This window comes from Dama dama, chromosome 30 (assembly GCF_033118175.1).
Source record: "Dama dama isolate Ldn47 chromosome 30, ASM3311817v1, whole genome shotgun sequence".
Taxonomy (NCBI): domain Eukaryota; kingdom Metazoa; phylum Chordata; class Mammalia; order Artiodactyla; family Cervidae; genus Dama; species Dama dama.
Window position 1 is genome coordinate 73014897 of NC_083710.1, and position 19705 is coordinate 73034601.

General features: G+C 40.7%; 1 protein-coding gene across 14 annotated transcripts in view; it reads left to right on the top strand.

The window, feature by feature from the left end:
• LOC133049209 (ATP-binding cassette sub-family C member 4-like) overlaps positions 1–19705 on the top strand; it is a 152604-nt gene that overhangs the window by 65122 nt on the left and 67777 nt on the right. For 10 of the 14 annotated variants that reach the window (XM_061133162.1, XM_061133165.1, XM_061133161.1 and 7 more), the window contains 3 exons: positions 499–645; positions 5118–5197; positions 18883–19033. In XM_061133162.1, the coding sequence (XP_060989145.1) occupies positions 499–645; positions 5118–5197; positions 18883–19033 (378 nt within the window). Of the gene's footprint in view, positions 1–498; positions 646–5117; positions 5198–11363; positions 11568–13306; positions 14256–17115; positions 17266–18882; positions 19034–19705 lie in introns of those variants that run through there. The other 4 variants (XR_009691243.1, XM_061133170.1, XM_061133171.1 and 1 more) reach the window with 4 other exon arrangements.

Sequence of the window (19705 nt, forward strand, 5' to 3'; positions counted from 1 at the left end):
GGGGGCTACAGTCCATGGGGTTGCAAAGAGTGTGACTTGACTGAGCAACTAACACTTTGATTTTTACCAAAGCATACCTTACTTTCAGATTATGGGACATCTTGTAAATGAGATTTGAAATGTGGTGAAAGGAAGATCAGCTAGTTGTATAATTATCTGTCTTACAAGTTTTATTAGAACTTGTCATTGAATTAGGCAAGCCTAGAATGAAGCTGTAGTTTACACATGATTCCCCCCCATCATGTTGTTTCTATTTAGTGGGAGGAAAAGTGATTTTTATAGTTTTCTTTATAAATGTATTTTTGAAAGCATTAAAATCTTACAGAATCTACTTTATATATGTGTGTGTGTGTGTTTTATTCTGTATTTATGTAAATCTCTATGCAAATTTTATTTATAGAATAAAATACACAGTACCTTTTTAAACTGCCTACCATGCTTTAGCATGGTTAAGGATAAGACAGAGATCTTGTGCTGAGTGATGTTTCTTTATTTCAGGGTTGACTGTGTCTACTGTCCTTTTTGGCATCACAAGGTCTCTGTTGATATTCTACATCCTAGTTAATTCTTCACGAACTTTGCACAACAAAATGTTGGAGACCATTTTAAGAGCTCCGGTATTGTTCTTCCATAGAAATCCAATAGGTAAGTCAGACACCAAATTTCTTAATGAATATGTTTGTCAACACATTACATGCCTATTTACATTTTCATATTTGAAAATGGAAGAGATGCTTGGAAGAAAATCACTGTGTATGTTTATTCTTTTTCTATAAAAAGCTTCACTAATAATTTTTCCTACCAGAGAAAATCTGAATATAGGAGCATATAAGCCTTTATTCCAATTTATGCATGTCTGTAAAAATATATGAATGTTTACTTTGCAGGATGACTTAGGAGTCCATTTGTTATGTGGCATATGAAACACCCAACAAATGATGAAAATGTGTTGAAATGTTTTTGACTGGTTGTTAAAATGTTGGCTGTGTTTCATAATATTAAGCTAACTAGGAAGGACCATCTTCCAGGAATGTCTCTACAGAAGACAGGCTGTGTGTTTCTTTCTTTCACAGACCAACCAGTTCTGGGACCACAGAGCTCTGACATGTGCTCATATTTTGAGTTTTACCTAAATGGCAATGTAAAATTAATTAAAATACAAGATCAGTGAAATGTAAGCATCCTCTTCAATAAAATCAACTCTCTAGTTTTACAATGGACTTTTGATTACATTAAACATGTCTTGTGGTACCTAGCATATGGATCTTCATTATTAAGTAAGAGTGTCCCTGAAGGTTTCCCAATGGTTGCTTCCTCCACCCTTCAACAAGAGAGGCCTTCAACCTGTCTTGCTTTGGAAGGTAGCCTCCTGACCTGGGTTCCTATGAAGAATTAGTTCATCACCACACATGCCCACTCTGCTCAGTTGGTTAGACTGCTGCTGAGGCCCAGGGTGACTTTGTTTTCGCAGGTCATGATTGACAGGACCTGTTGAGGTAGGAATGTAACTGGAGGGAGGATAGCAGTAGCCTTGGCCTGGTCATCAACTAGCCGTGTGATCAAGGCCAAAGTAGGTAGATATGACTGGGCAGGCAAATCTCCAGGCAGGATGTTGTCATGGTTATAAGTATGGACTCTGGAGCCAACTTCCTGGATTCGGTTCTGGAGATAGTTACTAATAGTAGTTGCCAGTTATAGTTAATTTAATACTTACATGTTAGTTATTTAATTTCTCTGTGTCTCAATTTCCTTACCTATAAAATGAGGACACTATTCATATACTTACCAATATCTTGATGTTGTGAGCATTAAGCAGGTTAATACATTCACAGCACTTAGCACAGGATCAGCACCTAATGAACCTAAGTGAGGACGTCAACATGGTGTCTGGGAACTTCCTGTCCTAGGAAATGGTATTAACTGCTGCCCTTTCTGTTTCACAAGACTGTTGTGAGGATTAAATAAGACTGTTTAGGGCAGCATCTTGTGCACATTTATTCAATACCTGTTCTTTAGTCCAGACACTGTGAGGAGCACACAGTAAACTGCAGAGGCCCACACAATCTCATCTTATTATGAAGCTGGAGTGAGGAAGTGATTGGAAGTTATTGGTATTGTTGGTCCTTATATGGACTGGAACCTGGTGGTCCAGAGTCGACGATAAGAAAGTAAGAGAGAGAAAGAGGCTGACATCCCCTGGTTTACGCACAGAGCCAATAAAGCTCTGTTCTTAGAGCTCGTGCCACTGCACGTAGGCACCAGGCACCCTCTCAGTGGGTGAAGGCACAGTGCACCTTCTTGAGAGGGTCTTAGAAGCCCAGGCAAGAAAGTGAGCTCAGCGGGCCTCCGCGCTCCAAGGAATTAGCCTGAAAGAGAGAGAGAAGGAAAGAAAGAAAGAAAGAAAGACACAGGGACCAAAGCTTTGATAGAGCAAAGGTGTTTTAATCAACATGGCGTGTGCATATATACTGTCTTACAAGGTAGTTATTCTCAGCAAAGATAAAGATTAAAATTCCAGACTTACAAAACACAAGGCGATCCCTATTAAAGAGAGAAGAGGGTACTTATCACCGTAGTGAGAAACTAACAAAGGAAATGCCTGGATTCCTCAACCCCAGGAAAGGCATGCCTCTCCTCTTAATTAAGGGCCAGAGGTTTTCTGACAGATCCAAAACAGCACACAGGAAGCCTCCTGTTAAATGCATCCTGACAGCTATGATGGCTGTGAAGTCACTCTACTTTTCCTGCTAATGGGGAAACTACAGTTGTAAATTTGGGAACATCAAGTGGGACTGTTATCAGTTATCAGTTATTATTTCTCTTATCACAGCCTCTTGAGTGCTTGTGACCACTGTTAACCAGGCTCTTGATGACCTGTAGGCTTCTACAGGTCTGATGCTGATTTATTATTCAAGGATTTGGAACCAAGTTTAAATCTTTAAGGTCACTAATCCTAGAACAGCAGGCATACACAGTGTGTATCTTGTCTCCCACTCCTGTATCAGAGCTTCATCCCTTCAAGAAAATAGAAGCCCAAATAAGTACAGCAAAGATAGGCCCTAAGGTTTAGGGGCATCGGTTATTTACTCTTTTAGTAGTATATTAAATTGAACTCTTTCCTGTGTTTATTTTCAAATGTAGAATTTGTGATAGATTGTTTATGGTGTCTTTGTTTCTGGTATGTGATGGCATGAAGAGAGAACCACATAGAGTGGTGTTACTTGTTACCAAGTTCAAGCTCGCTCTGCTTGCCTCACAACGCTGATAAGTCTTACAAATGAAATGTTAAGGCAAAGAAAAATGACTTTACTTGGGAACATGACAGACTTAGAAGATGGCAGACTGATGTCTCAAAATAACCATCTCATTGGAATCTGGATGCTTGGTTCTTTTATACAACAGAGAGGAGAGGAGGCCAGGAAGTAAAGTCAAAAGGCCATTTATCTTGCACAATAAGATGGTATTTGTTCATTTTTTTCTTTTCTGTAGCCATTCACACTTGGTGAGAGTCAGATTGTCTCCCTGTGAGCTGAAAAAAGCCATTTTTGTTTAACATTCAGGCAGAGGGGCAGGGTTCCCTGACCAAAACAATGACTTGCAGTGGTCAAAGAAACAGATCCAGCATGGAGTCAAAATTGACTCCTCCCTGCTACAGTTCCTTTGATTTGCATCTCCCCTGTCTGGGGCCGGTGTCCTGTTCTTTCTCATCCTGAGTTTCCTCAGGGTGCATCACTCTTGCAGGGGTGGCTGCAGAGTCCTGATGACTGCAGCATCCTTTGTTTACTGATGTGACAGGTGACATTTTTAGTTTATGCCAGTTATTTACTGGAAATTCCCATAATCTATCCTGATTCCTTAAGGATATACTATTATTGTGGATTCTGAGAAGGCAAATAAAATCAATGATAAGTGATTCTTAGTCACTTAGTAATATTTCTGTTTTCCTGCCTACATCCCTGTGGTCTTCTTAGATGCTTATTTGTAAGTCTGTGCTTGTCACACCTGGTACACCTCTGAAAACAGCAACTTACTAAGCCAGTAGTAAACTCACGACTTAGAAATGGCCACAATCCAAAATTTCCCAAAATGTGAGATGCTGTGAGCCATCTGAAGGGAAAAAATTTACAAAGAGGTTATACTTATGTTTATTTAGAAAGTATCACTTGGCAAAATTAATCTTGATAATTAAAGCAAAATTGTTGTGACAATTAGGATTAACTTAGGTATTTTGTAATTGCTCATTTACCAATTTAGCACTTGGAGTGAGCCTTAGATGGGATGGCTCTAAAAGGAGGGAACATTCTCAAATCCACCAACCCTTCGTGATACTGCCACAAGATTCCCCAATTTTTTAAAAATCAGAGCTCAGTTTCACTTCCCCACCCACTGCCATTTGGTGGTATTTTTTTTCTCTTTAGGTACCATCCTATTTTGTCTTTCTTTTTGTCACTGACATTGGCTTATTTCATATGAATTTGTAATATATTAACTTTGTTGTTGTTTTACCACTAAGTGGTGTCTGACTCTTTTATATTCCCATGGGCTGTAGCCTGCCAGACTCCTCTGTCCATGGGGTTTCCCAGGCAAGAATACTGGATTGGGTTACCATTTCCTCCTCCAGGGATCTTCCTGACCCAGGGATTGAACCCCTGTCTCTTATGTCTCCTGCTTAGGCAGGCAGATTCTTTAGCACTGAGTCCCTAGGGAAGCCCAATATATTAAATATTTAATACATATACTTTATTTTTTAAAAGATTTATTTATTTATTTTTAGTTGCATTGGGTCTTTGTTGCATTTGGGCTTACTCTAGTTACAGCAAGCAAGGGTTACTGTTCATTTCAGTAACTTGGCTTCTCATTGTGGTGGCTTTTACTGTTGCAGAGGTCAGGCTCTAGGCACATGATCTTCAGCAGCTGTGCCACACAGGCTCTGCGGCATGTGGAATCTTCCCGGTCCAGGGGTTGAACCCATGTCCCCTGCACTGGAGACTCTGTACCACCAGGGAAGACCCAAAATACATAATCTTCAAAATTATTGTCTTTATTTGTTCATGAATTATTTCTCTTAAAGCTCCTATCTGAGGAAATGAGTAATTTCTTGTATCCTGTTGTTGCAGGAAGAATTTTGAATCGTTTCTCCAAAGACATTGGGCATATGGATGACTTACTGCCCCTGATATTTCTTGATTTCATCCAGGTAACATAACAGTCCTATCAGAGTTCTCACAGGGAAGAGCAGAGTGCCTGTTTCTCAAGGATTTTTCACAGGGGCTGAGGGTGGGCCTTTCAGCCTGGCAGTGTGTCCTGTTATCCTCGGTAAAGGCTGTGTTTGTGAGAAAGAGGTGCAGTTCTGATTGGGAGTGTGAGTTAACATGAGTAACCCCTGGGGCAGGAGTGTCTACACAGTCAGGTCAAAGTTGGTCTGAAACAGCCACATGCTGGGTAAGTGGTTCTCCCTCTGCCTTCCAGGTATCTGGTGTGGATTCCCTTTACTCCGAGCACATTTCATAATATAGAAATAATACTACTCATGGAAAGATAGCCTAGATTGACAAAATTATGCATTGTGTTGGGCTTTCCAGGTGTCTCAGTGGTAAAGAATTCAGTTGCCAATGCAGGAGATGCAAGAGATGTGGATTTGATACCTCGGTTGGGAGGATGCCCTGGAGAAGGAAATGGCAACAAACTTCAGTATTCTTGCCGAGAAAATTCCATGGACGGAGGAGCCTGGCAGGCTATAGTCCATGGGGCTGCAGAGTTGGACACAATTAATCACGAGCATGCTGCATTGTATTCCCTCAGGGGACAAGTATTTGCTGCCCCATTTTATTTGGATAAATCCAGGTGTGGTTACTTAGAAAGAAAAGGTTGGCTAAAAATAAGGTGAAAATAATACTTTAACAAGAACAATGTTATTTAGTTGCTAAGTTGTGTCTAACACTTTTGTGACCCCATGGACTGCAGCCAGCCAGGCTCCTCCATCCATGGGATTCTTCAGGCAAGAATACTGGAGTGGGTTGCCATTTCCTTGTCTGGGGATATTCCTGACCCAGAGATCAAACTCGTGTCTCCTGCATCTCCTGCAATGCAGGCAGATTCTTACCTCTGAGCTATCTGGGAAGTCCAAGAAGGAAAATCAGTTCAGTTCAGTTCAGTTGCTCACTTGTGTCTGATTCTTTGCAACCCCATGAACCAAAGCACACCGGGCCTGCCTGTCCATCACCAACTCCTGGAGTTTACCCAAACTCATGTCCACTGAGTCGGTGATGCCATCAAACCATCTCGTCCTTTGTTGTCCCCTTCTCCTCCATCCCTCAATCTTTCCCAGCATCAGGGTCTTTTCAAATGACTCAACTTCACAACAGGTGGCCAAAGTATTGGAGTTTCAGCTTCAACATCTGTCCTTCCAGTGAACACCCAGGACTGATCTCCTTTAGGATGGACAGGTTTGATCTGCCTTGCAGTCCAAGGGACTCTCAAGAGTCTTCTCCAACACCACAGTTCAAAAGCATCACTTCTTCTGTGCTCAGCTTTCTTTATAGTCTGGCTTTCACATCCATACATGACTACTGGAAAAACCATAGCCTTGACTAGATGGCCATTTGTTGACAAAATAATGTCTCTGCTTTTTAATATGCTGTTTAGGTTGATCATAACTTTCCTTCCAAGGAGTAAGTGTCTTTTAATTTCATGGCTGCTGTCACCATCTGCAGTGATTTTGGAGCCCAAACAAATAAAGTCAGCCACTGTTTCCCCATCTATTTGTCATGAAGTGATGGGACCAGATGCCACAATCTTAGTTTTCTGAATGTGGAGTTTTCAGCCAACTTTTTCACTCTCTTCTTTCACTTTCATCAAGAGGTCTTTAGTTCTTCACTTTCTGCCATAAGGGTGGTGTCATTTGCATATCTGAGGTTATTGATATTTCTCCTGGCAATCTTGATTCCAGCTTGTGATTCATCCAACCCAGCATTTCTCATGATGTACTCTGCATATAAGTTAAATAAGCAGGGTGACAATATACAGCCTTGATGTACTCCTTTCCTTATTTGGAAAAAGCCAGTTGTTCCAAGTCCAGTTCTAACTGTTGCTTCTTGACCTGCATACAGATTTCTCAGGAGGCAGGTTAAGTGGTCTGGTACTCCCATCTCCTTAAGAATTTTGTACAGTTTGTTGTGATCCACACAGTCAAAGGCTTTGGCATAGTCAATATTTTCTGGAACTCTCTTGCTTTTTTGATGATCCAGCAGATGTTGGCAATTTGATCTTTGGTTCCTCTGCCTTTTCTAAATCCAGCTTGAACATCTGGAAGTTCATGGTTCACATACTTCATGTTGAAGGCTTGGAGAATTTTGAGCATTACTTTACTAGCGTGTGACATGAGATCAACTGTGCAGTAGTTTGAGCATTCTTTGGCATTGCCTTTCTTTGGGATTGAAATGAAAACTGACCTTTCCCAGTCCTGTGGCCACTGCTGAGTTTTCCAAATTTTTTGGCATTTTGAGTACAACACTTTCACAGCATCATCTTTTAGGAGTTGAAATAGCTCAGCTGAAATTCCATCACCTCCACTAGCTTTGTTTGTAGTGATGCTTCCTAAGGCCCACTTGATGTCACATTCCAGAATGTCTGGCTCTAGGTTAGTGATCCCACCATCCTGATTATCTGAATAGCAACTTTATTTGGAAGCTTGGCAGTCTAAGGTGGCAGACTAATGTCTCAAAATAACCATCTTATTGGGGTCCAGATGCCAGGTTCTTTAATAAAACATAGAGGAGAAGAGGTGAGGAAATAAAGTTAAAAGGCAATTTATCTTGCAAATTAGGAGGAGATTCATTTATTTTCTTTCTTTTCTGCAGCCATTCACAGGTGGTGAATCAGATTGTCTCCCTGTGAGCTGAGAAAAGCCACTTTAGTTTAGCATTCAGGCAGAGGGGCAGGGTTCCCTGACAAAAGCTATGCAAAACAATGTGTGGCTCTAGCTAAGTGATCACACCATCATGGTTATCTGGGTCATGAAGATCTTTTTTTATATAGTTCTTTTGTGTATTCTTGCCACCTCTTCTTAATATCTTCTGCTTCTGTTAGGTCCATACCATTTCTATCCTTTATTGTGCCCATCTTTGCATGAAATGTTCCCTTGGTGTCTCTAATTTTCTTGAAGAGATCTCTAGATGAAAATCATCTCAGGATATGTCTGTCATTTTTGTAGGCATATTTTCTTTTCACAAGTTGATTGCTCAGCCTTAAGCTGTCTTAAAAAAAAAAAAGACAGTGAGAGAAAGACCTACAGGAATACCTTCTATCCAGCCACTGTCTGTGAACTTGAGGTTTTAAGGAATGACATTGAGTCTTATCCCCACATTCATTATTGTTGTTCATATGGAGTGTTTTTTTTTTTTCTGTTATTTAATTCTGTCTCCTTTTCAGTGATAAGCGTGTGGGGAATTTTAATTTTGGAAATGAAGTGCATGTATCAAAAGTTGCACATAGAAATGCTGCAGTGAACATTTGCCTGCAGACAGCGTAGCCTGTGGGCAGGGATTCCACTGTTACCAATGAGAACTAAGCTGAGACTCAGAGGCAAAGAACTTTTATTGCAAAGATGTTTATTTTACTTTCTCTTCTGCAAACTTATTTTATAAATGTGCCTTGTTGAATTTAGCTACATAATTTATCCCCAGAAACAATTTTTTCCTAAAACAGTGTCACATTTTGACAGTGATTGTGAATTACTTTGAAAGGATTTTGTGAAAAGTTCTGTTTCTTTGCTACAGTGAGCTAGGCCAAGGTTGGTTTTCAAGGGTGTGCTTAGAATATGGTTAGTTAGTTGTCATAATCAGAATTTATAACATATTTTTAGATGATATATAGATGCTACCTGACTTCAGTAAGGAATATTCTCATTGAAGAGGAGAGAAAATTCTAGTCTAGCTGTTTTCCAGTCCCTCTTTTACCACTTGTAGTTCAATTATCTTGAAGGTATTCTGTAGTTCATTAGAAGTAAGAGTCTGCTCTTTGAGAGAGAGACCTGGGATGAGCATGGAGCCTGTATTTTCTTCACTGAGCAGGCAGTAGTTGAATCTGTGAAGATAACAACATTGCCCAGAGAGAGGGAAACATTTAAGGACCTAAGATCAGAAGCTCATGGAAGCCTTGATATTCAGAGAGAAAGCAGAGAGAGAAGGGAAGTACAGAAGACACATGATGAACAGCAAGGATGAGAGAAGGAGATGCGGTACAGACCGGAGGAAGGACAGGTTTGTTCAGTGCAAACGAGAAGGTGAGTTCATGGAAAGCTGTTGGTTGATTTGGAATCAGGAGGCATCTGGTGACCTGAGGAACAGATTTCAGATGGGAGGGGTTAAAGAGCAAAGGGCTGCAAATCCAGGAGGCATGGAGGGAGTTGAGGTGAAGATAGGCTGGAAGGAATTTGAATGAATCAGAAGAGAGACCCATCTGGAATATAGGAGCTAAGGAAGTGTTGCTGGTTGTTTGAGATTTTAGTTTCTGGGAGGGGAGTATGAGCAATGGTTCGTGGTTTTTCCCTCTCTTCCATCCTTCCCTTCAACAAACAAGCATTGAGGCCATGAGGTATAGGGGTGACTCACAGGGGTGAGTCAGGGTCCCCTCATGGGTCTCCTCCAGTTCCCCAGGGAAGGAAAACATCCAGAGATTCACCCCTTGATAGCTTTGGAATCCTAATTGTGGAAGCTCTGTGGAGGAAGTCCTGGAAGGCAAACGATGTGGAGGCTGGAGGCAGGTAGGGAGCTTGGTCCAGGAGGTGGCGGAGCTTCTAGGAGGTGACCTTTGATCCCAGATGATAAGGAAAGGCTGCTGCTGTGGATGGTGGGGCTGGAGGTGCTGCTAGTTCCTGTGTGGGAACCAGTCTTTCTATCCGCAGCTGAGAGGGGGGAAGGGAAGGGGCTGGAAGGGGGTTGTTCAGTTTTGTTTTAAAGGAGTTAGTTCGTGCCGAGTGTTTTCAAACTCATTTTTGATGATTCTGCTTCTCCTTGGTATATATGATAAACCTTAGATGATTCTTGATCATTTATGTTACTTCTAAAGAGTCTATTTCATATACTTTTCCTCATTTAATTCCTTCTCATTTCCATAAATGATAGCTCAGATAATTTATTTAATATTTTGTAATAGTGATGCCAAGTGTGGCTAAAGAAAACCCTGGGTTCTGAGTAAGTGGGTCTACACTTCAGGACTAGAACATCTACTCAGACAATGTCATTCAGAGACCACATCCCAACAGAGGGTGATCATGAGTTTGTGCACCATCCTGTACACTGAGTCTTACAGATACCAGATATGTTGCCTGTTCAGTCACATTATAGTTGTTGGGCAAATTGGAGCTGTTCACCATTTCAAAAAGGATGAAGGGAAAGTGGCATAAAAAATCAATTTATGTAGTGTGATTGCACCTGATAATCATTTATGATGGCAACAGCTTTAAAGTGCAGTAGGGAGCCCTGCAGTCTCCCTTTTCAAGCTCGAATCCCAGCTCTCCCTCTTCCTGTCTCTGCCCCACAAGGCCAGTCTCCTCTCAGTAAAATAGAGAAAATAATACCAACTCCATATATGTTGTGGGAAGGCAAAATGAAGTTGTTTTAATATTATTCTTTGCATAACATCTAAATGCATGTTGAGCACTAAGTAATGGGTAGTTATTTTTAAAACGCCATATGTGTTTTTAAATGAGAAAAATTGTCTTGTGACACTGGCATTATGTTGAATTAAAGTTATTGTCACACACAGTTTCCAGGCCCATAAACACCATCTCATCAGTTTGTATTACAGAGATTCTAGGTTTGTAATTCTTGAAAAATTTAATGGACACTTTCTTGTATAGTCTCACAGAATAAAAATCAGTTGTTTTCAAAACTGACTATTGGGCACTGAATATTTCAAATTAATGTAAGTTTCATACAGTTTTCCAAAGTCCCACATAACACTGAGTAAGGAGTCTCAATTATGTACAGTTCTTTTCACTGAAATGATCTTCTAGAAGTCTTCCTACTAGTAAAACGAGTGAAATAAAAATAAGATGTGGAAGTTAGATTTAGGCATTTTAATTATTCTTCAATTAAAAATAAATAAAAAATACCAGAAAAATCACTTATTAAATTTCAAAAAATTGGGATTGCTTGAGCATGAGAAGATGCACACAGCTGCCCTCAGCAAAATTCTGTAATTTACTGAGGAAAACTGAATTGCAAAAACTTTTCTTCCTCACACACCCCTCATTCAGGAAAAGAAAATAACAACAGCAAGAACAGCAACAAAAAATCAACAGCTTGGCTGAGCTTAAATAACTGACTCTTTGTGTTCTTTCCCACTTCATGGATCACTAGCCATATTGTGGTAAAGGGGCTTGTGTAACTCAATGGAGCTATGAGCCATGCCATGCAGGGCCGCCTAAGCTGGACACATCATCATGAAGAGTTCTGACAAAATGTGGTCCACTGGAGGAGGAGATGACAAACCACTCAAGTATTCTTGCCATGAGAACCCCATGAACAGTATGAAAACGCAAAAAGGTATGACACTGGAAGATGAGCCCTCCAGATTAGAAAGTATCCAATATGCTACTGGGGATGAGCTGAGGGCAATTACTAATAGCTCCAGAAAGAAAGAAGTGACTGGGCCAAAGCGGAAATGATGCTCAGTTGTGGATGAGTCTGTTGGTGAAAGTAAAGTCCAATGCTGTAAAGAACAGTATAGCATGGGGACCTGGAATGTTAGGTCCAAGAATCAAGGTAATTGGATGTGATCAAAAAGGAGATGGCAAGAGTGAACACTGACATCTTAGGAATCAGTGAACTAAAATGGAAGGGAATTGGTGAATTTAATTCAGATGACCATTGTATCTATTTCTGTAGGCAAGAATCCCTTAGAAGGAATGGACTAGCTCTCATAGTCAACAAGAGTCTGAAATGCAGTGCTTGGGTGCAAACTCAAAAATGACAGAATGATCTCAGTTCATTCCCAAGGCAAATGATTCAACATCACAGTAATCCAAGTGTGTGCCCCAGCTACTTATGCCAAAGAACCTGAGGTTGACCAGTTCTACAACACCTTCTAGAACTAATACCAAAAAAAGATGTCCTTTTCATCACAGGGACTTGGAATACAAAAGTAGGAAATCAGAAGATACATGGAGTCACAGGCAAGTTTGGCCTTTAGAGTACAAAATGAAGCAGGGCAAAGGCTAACAGAGTTTTGTCAAGAGAATACACTGGTCACAGCGAACATGCTCTCTGGCAACACAAGGGACAATTCGAACCATGGGCATCACCAAATGATCAATACTGAAATCAGACTATGTCCTTTTCAGCTGAAGATGGAGAACCGCTATACAGTCAGCCAAAACAACACCTGGAGCTGACTGTGACTCTAATCATGAGCTCCTTATTGCTAAATTCAGGCTTAAATTGAAGAGAGTAGGAGAAACCACTAGGCCTTTCAGGTTTGACCTAACCAAATCCCTTATGGTTATACAATGGAGGTGACGAATAGATTTAAGGGATTAGATCTGGTAGACGCAGTGCTAAGAAGAGGTGGTAAGAATACACAGAAGAACTATACAAAAAAGATCTTCATGACCTAGATAACAATGATGGTATGATCACTGACCTAGAGTTAGATATCCTGGAATGTGAAGTCAAGTGGGCCTTAGGAAACATCACTACAAACAAAGCTAGTGAAGGTAATGGAATTTGTTGAGCTATTTAAAATCCTGAAAGATGATACTGTCCTAGTACTGCACGCAATATGCCAGCAAGTTTGAATAACTCAGCAGTGGTCACAGGACTGGAAAATGTCAGTTTTCATTCCAGTCCCAAAGAAAGGCAATGACAAAGAATGTTCAAACTACGATATAGTTGCACTCATCTCACACGCTAGCAAAGTAATGCTCAAAATTCTACAAGCCAGGCTTCAATAGTATGTAAACTGTGAAGTTCCAGATGTTCAAGCTGGATTTCGAGAAGGCAGAGGAACCAGAACTCAAATTGTCAACATCTGTTGGATCATAGAAAAAGCAAGAGAATTCCAGAACAAAGTCTACTTCTGCTTTATTGATTATGCCAAAACCTTTGACTGTATGGATCACAATAAACTGTGGAAAATTCTGAAAGGGATGGGAATACCAGGCCACCTTACCTGCCTCCTGAGAAATCTGTATGCAGGTCAAGAGGCAACAGAACTGGACATGGAACAGCAGACTGTTTGCAAATTGGGAAAGGAGTATGTTAAGGCTATATATTGTAACCCTGCTTATTTAATTTATATGCAGAGTACATCATGAGAAATGCTGGGCTGGAGGAAGCACAAGCTGGAATCAAGATTGCTGGGAGAAATATCAATAACCTCAGATATGCAGATGACACCACCCTTATGGCAGAAAGTGAAGAAAAACAAAAGAGCCTCTTGATCAAAGTGAAAGAGGAGAGTGAAAAAGTTGGCTTAAAGCTCAACATTCAGAAAACCAAGATCATGGCATCTGGTCCCATCATTTTTCATGGCAAATAGATGGGGAAACAATGGAAACAGTGACAGACTTTATTTTGGGGGGCTCCAAACTCACTGCAGATGGTGACTGCAGCCATGAAATTAAAAGATGCTTACTCCTTGGAATAAAAGTTATGACCAACCTAGACAATATATTAAAAAGCAGAAACATTACTTTGCCAATAAAGGTCTGTCTAGTCAAAGCTATGGATTTAACAGTAGTCATGTGTGGATGTGAGAGTTGGGACTATAAAGAAAGCTGAGCACTGAAGAATTGATGCTTTTGAACTGTGGTGTTAGAGAAGACTCTTGAGAGTCCCTAGGACTGCAAGAAAATCCAACCAGTCTATCCTAAAGGAAATCAGCCCTGACTATTCTTTGGAAGGACTGATGTTGAAGCTGAAACTCCAATACTTTGGCCACCTGATGCGAAGAACTGACTCATTGCTAAAGATCCTGATGCTGGGAAAGATTGAAGGCAGGAGGAGAAGGGGATGCCAGAAGATGAGATGTTTGGATGGCATCACAAACTCGATGGCCATTAATTTGAGCAAGTTCTGGGAATAGGTGACGGACAAAGAGGCCTGGCGTGCTGCAGTCCATGGGGTCGCAAAGAGTCGGACATGACTGAAAGACTGAACTGAACTTAACTGAATATTTACCATACATTACAACTTGATAGGATTTATTACTCATTTTATAATATTTCCCATGTAAGTTAACCAACCAAATAAATGCAATTAGTTTAATATCTCTCTTTGGGATGTTTCAGGGGCCCTCTGAAGCAAGTCAGAGTTAGCTAGAGGACAAAGGAACTTCAACAGAATGCAATTTAGGAAGTTTTGTCAAAGAAATCAGTCAAAAGGGTTTAGAACATTCTGTTACATTTAGTCAAGGCTGATGGGTCTATCACTTAGCTTGCTGATATGCCACAATGGGCATATATATGGAGGCTCATGGTTGAGTGAAAGTCAACTCCGCCATTTGGGCATAGCTGGCTCTAACCAATTTTCCTATGGCTGTGTCATTCCTAAGAAAATCCATTTATCCAGTTATCACCATTTATCAAAATGGTGATACCAGTTACCAAATCCATTTATCACCAGTTGGATTATCCAACTGGTGATAATCCAGTTTTAGAAAATCCTGATCATGCATAAGTCTTTTCAGTAATTTTTTTCATACCTTCTTCTACTGAAAACACATCTTAGTTTCCCTAAAGTATTTTCCACAATCAGGTACATTTCTTGTTGACAAATTTGTAACAGAAAACAGTCTTTTTCACCTCTAGTAAACCTAAGTGCAACAGAAGTATTTATACTTATTGATGGTTCTAAAGACATGTCTATGTTACCAGATGTTAATTTAATATTGAATATTTCCCACTTTATATGAAATTTGAATTCATTGTTTAATTTAGAATTATTTGATTTGTAAGTGCTTACTTTACTTTAAGCCAATTAAATAGAGCTCATTTATAAATTAATCTCAAAAATATTATCCAGAGACAGACATACTAAGACATACACATATTCAGACAGATACAAGACAAGATCTAGCTTCATTTTCTAAACTTAGTCATGAATTAGATATTACAATATAAAATTCACTAACTTATAAATTACAGTTTGAATAAATAAAATTTTTAAAAGCTTATTCCCATTTTTCCTCAGTTTCAAAAGTTGAAGATGGTCTAGTAAGTGTTCCTGAGAGCCCTGATGTCAAGACACAGGGAATGAAAATCAAGTTCTAACACAGTGGCTGCAGGTCTAAACCAAATGGTGGCCACACAAAGCAAAATGGCCATCACAAATCACAACACAGAACACAGAGTATAAAACACACACATAGACCTGTCAGTCCTAATCAGACCCTCCCTTAAATATAAGATTACAGTCTCTCAGAAAACCTCCTATAGAGACACAGAATTTCAGATCCAAGTACTAACAGAGTAAATGAAAATATCTCAGGTCTTTAGAGATTTCAAGGGGAGGAAAGGAAACCAGGTTGAAAGAGGAGGGAGAAGGAGGCGGGAGAGGGGGGCGAAAGGGGTGGCCTTACAGACGTCTCCTGCCACCTGCAGATACACAGGCATTACGGGACTTTACCCTTGGCCTCCAGAGAAAGGAGAACTGGAACTCGGTCCTACCAAAAACCAGAACAGACCAGAACAGAACCAGAATTCGAGTTCTCTGCCAAGAGGAGGTTATCAGCCTTCAATCCTCAGCTCAGGCTGAGGCCCTTCAACCAGATTCCTGCATCCTGGACAGGGGGACTAGAAAAAAAGGGGTAGGATAGGAAGGGCTAAGGAGAGGAAAGAGAGAAGGAAGGGGAGAAATGTCAGTAAATTTTCCTGTTCCTTACCTGGTCTGGGCATTCTGGCCAGTTGTTTGTGTCAGGAGAAGACAAGGGACGAAAGAGTCCCAGTTGTGGCCGCTGGGTCTAGTCCGTCGGCAGGCAAGCTGGTCCCTGAGTATCCTGAGTGGCCAGGATGTCAATCACAGCAAAGAAGAGACCCCACCATAGTCACCATTTGTTGCAGGAAGAGGGACCTTTTCCAGGGCAGGAAAGTGGGCTTTTGTGTAACACTCGGAAATGAATTGTCCAAGGAGACACAAGTGCTGACAAAGAGCAGCACAAGAGATTTTATTGGGAAGGGATACCCGGGCAGAGAGCAGTAGAGTAAGGGAACCCAGGAGAACTGCTCTCTCAAATGACTTTTTGCTTAGATACTATTTTCACCTTCTGCCAACTTCTATAAAGGACTTGAGATAGCTGGCAATAAAAGCTTCACAAATGTGTATACATATAATTGTAAACCCATACACTGTTTATATATATATATAATATTCAATCCACAGTGAGAGTGGATATACTATTACCTACAAGTAGATGTTAGAGATATCCTGTTTGAATTACTTCAGAATTTAGGGGCATGAAATCTGAAGGACATGAGCTAACTTTGGAGCTCTGAAAGCATTGATAATAGGTCTTCAATGAGTATCTGAGGAAAATACATTAACTCAGTTGCTGTGGAGCCCTTCATTTTTATTTTAACTCTGCTTCCCAGATTATCTGCCAGACTGGGTTTAGTCTTAACAGGCCCTCCTAGGGAGAGCCAGATTATTGTAACTGATGAATGTTACCCATCAAATGATGTGAGTCTGCTAAAAAAGCTGTAATTTGGATTTTTTATTGGCATTTTAGCAGGTTTTTTTGACAACCAGCAATGGCAAGCCAAGTGACTTAAGACCAGACACAGAAGAAGCTGGTAGGACCACCCCCTCCACCCCCTGCCACCATAAGCATGAAAGTTGTAGCTGGTGGAATGCATACTTAATGCAGTAGCTGTAAGCAGTTGTTCATCTGTAGGTCTAATAGGAGAGTGGTCAGTCAGGCCTATCTTTCTTCACTTATGACTGAAATGTATTCCTTCAGAATCCCATCCTCTTCACTCTGGGTTTTACTTTGATACCACGGCAGGTGTGGGAGAAACAGGAAAAGCACAAGAGTCTCCATTCAGATAATACAGTTTGGTTCCTAAGAGCTCCTGAACACAGAGTCACAGTTCTGGATGTTTTCTCCTCCTTCCAGGTTCCTCCTGCCTGTGGCTGTGGCTCTGGGCTTCCCTGGATACAAACCGTTCCTGTCTGTCTCCTTGACCTGCAGTCCTCCCTGGGAGAACTTAGGACAACCACTTACCATCCCATCTTTATGTCATATCTATAAATAGAAATGAAGTTTTTGCTTTTCTCATTCACAAGATGGTTGTGAAGATCCTCTGAGAAAACCGATCAGGAAGAGGAGTGAAATGATAACCCAAGTCTCTGTGATACAGACATTACCCCCATAACCCATCCCTCAGAGTCACACCTGGGCCAGCTGCCCTGGGTGACAAGGTGGGGAGGCCCTGGGGTGGTGAGCATGGGATGCAGGTGCCGGTGCTGAGAGGGCACAGAACAGCCAGTGTTAACTCAGACAGACATCTTAACTTCTCATCCCAGCTCCTTTTTGGTCAAAATTTCCATCAATTCTAGTTACTGCCCGCAAGTTATTCTTGCCACTTTCTATTTGTTAAACCAGTCTGTAAAATTCAGCTATAAGTCTCTTCTTAGAATTGTCTAAAAATGTTCCTGAATTCTTCCCTGTGTTTTTCCAGCTTCTCAGCCTTGTGCAGATCACTATGATTTGTCTCCACCTGAGATCACAAACTTTGGAGGCCTTTGCCCAGACTGAATCTGCACATCGCCCCCCCCCCCCCGCCCCCCACAACCCTACTGTATAGCACGCAGACACTAAGTGTTGATTGCATTCTTATTGCTTGATGCTGAAAAGCAAGGGTATCATACTTCTCCTGCTAAAGATGGATACTTAAATCAATGTCAACCAGTGATTTCATTTTCTATTCTACCTGCTGTTGTTTTAGACCAAGATCATTTCCCAAGATAAAATCACCTCACGGGATAATGTGGTGATTAAGAGAATGTTCATGGAACTCTTAGCACAGTGCCTTACATGCAGTAAATACTTGGTAGATGGGATCTGCTGTTGTTAAAATCATTAGCATTGGGCATTTTAAACATTTAGTATAATGCTAGAAAGATGACTGTATATTGGGGGCAAGCTTAAATATGTCATAAAGGCTCATGACATGGGCTTCCCAGCTTCATGACTGAGGCTTTGCAGTGTCCATCAAGTTGATTTCCTCTCCCTGAGCCTCACTCTCTCCATCTGTAAAATGAGATAATACTGTTACTATACAGAGCTATTGTGAGGATTAATGAGTTAATACATGTGAAGTTTTGAAGGTATAGCCCTGTACACAGTCAACACTCAGTAAATATTAACTATGGATAGAAAATCTAGAAAGAGGAATCCCTACTTCCAGAGGTCAACATTTAAGTTTTGTCTTGTCCTACTTTTCTGGACTCTGAATTTGTAATTAACCACTTCTTTATCCCTCCATGCATAGCTGAGACATCTGGACTCCTCACCTGTGATACCTGCTCCCTCATCTTTTGAATAATACCTGCTGACTCCTGATAGTTTGGGATTCAACTCCTACTCCCTGAACTTCAAATATTCTCATTTGTTAAAACTAGTAATGCCTGCCTCATAGGGCTACTGAGTTTATCACAAGAGCTGATACCTAAAAAGTTCTTATCATTGTGTTTGGCACATATACTAAATATCATGAGGACCACTTATAATTTTATTTCTTTGGAAGGGAAAGCATTCCTTTATGTTCCAACAAGTCTTTTCAAGGAAAGGAGTTTGATCCCAACAGAAAAATCTGTTACAGTTTATCTTTGAAAAGGATTCTTCATAAGGAGGCCTCTGTATCTGTTTTCACTATTTCAGACATTTCTGCTTGTGATTGGTGTGGTGGGAGTGATGGTGGCTGAGATTCCTTGGATTACTATACCTGTGATTCCCCTTGGCATAATTTTCTTCATCCTCCAGTGGTATTTCTTTAGGACATCACGAGATGTGAAACACCTGGAATGTACAAGTGAGTACCAGGGCTCTCAGGTTGGGATGGCTATGTAGAATGGGTCCATTTATGCCAAAATTCACCAGGCCTCTGGAATTCTGCAGATTTTGTCTTCTGGAATTTCTCATCAAGTCAACATTAGGTAATTGAATGTGTTGGCCACTGTGAGTCAGTGTGGTCCTTAAGGCAAATGGAACTGATGGCAGGTCAGCTACAGCTTTGCATTTTAGCACAAGGAGGATGGATGTGAGCACAAGGACAGGGACTGTTTCTGTCTTGTTCATGACACACTTCCTAACACAGAGTATCCACTCTATAAATACTTTTCTTAAAAATATTTCATCATGTTGGAACTAATGTAGAAGGAAAATAGAGTTTTTTTTTCTCCTAAAGTTACCAGAAATAAAAAGGAAAGGAAATGATTAGGAAGAGGAAAGGAGACCTCAGGAAATATGTGTCAGAAGTGATAGATTTGAAAAATACATTTTTTCACATGTTCAAGTAAGTTGCAGTTGTTAAATGTATTGAAAAGATATATGTTAGTCACTCAATCGTGTCCAACTTTTTGCGACCCCATAGACTGCAGCCCACCAGGCTCCCCTGTCCGTAGAATTTTCCAGGCAAAAATACTAGAGTGGGTAGCCATTCCCTTCTCCAGAGGATGTTCTTGACCCAAGGGTTGAACCCAGG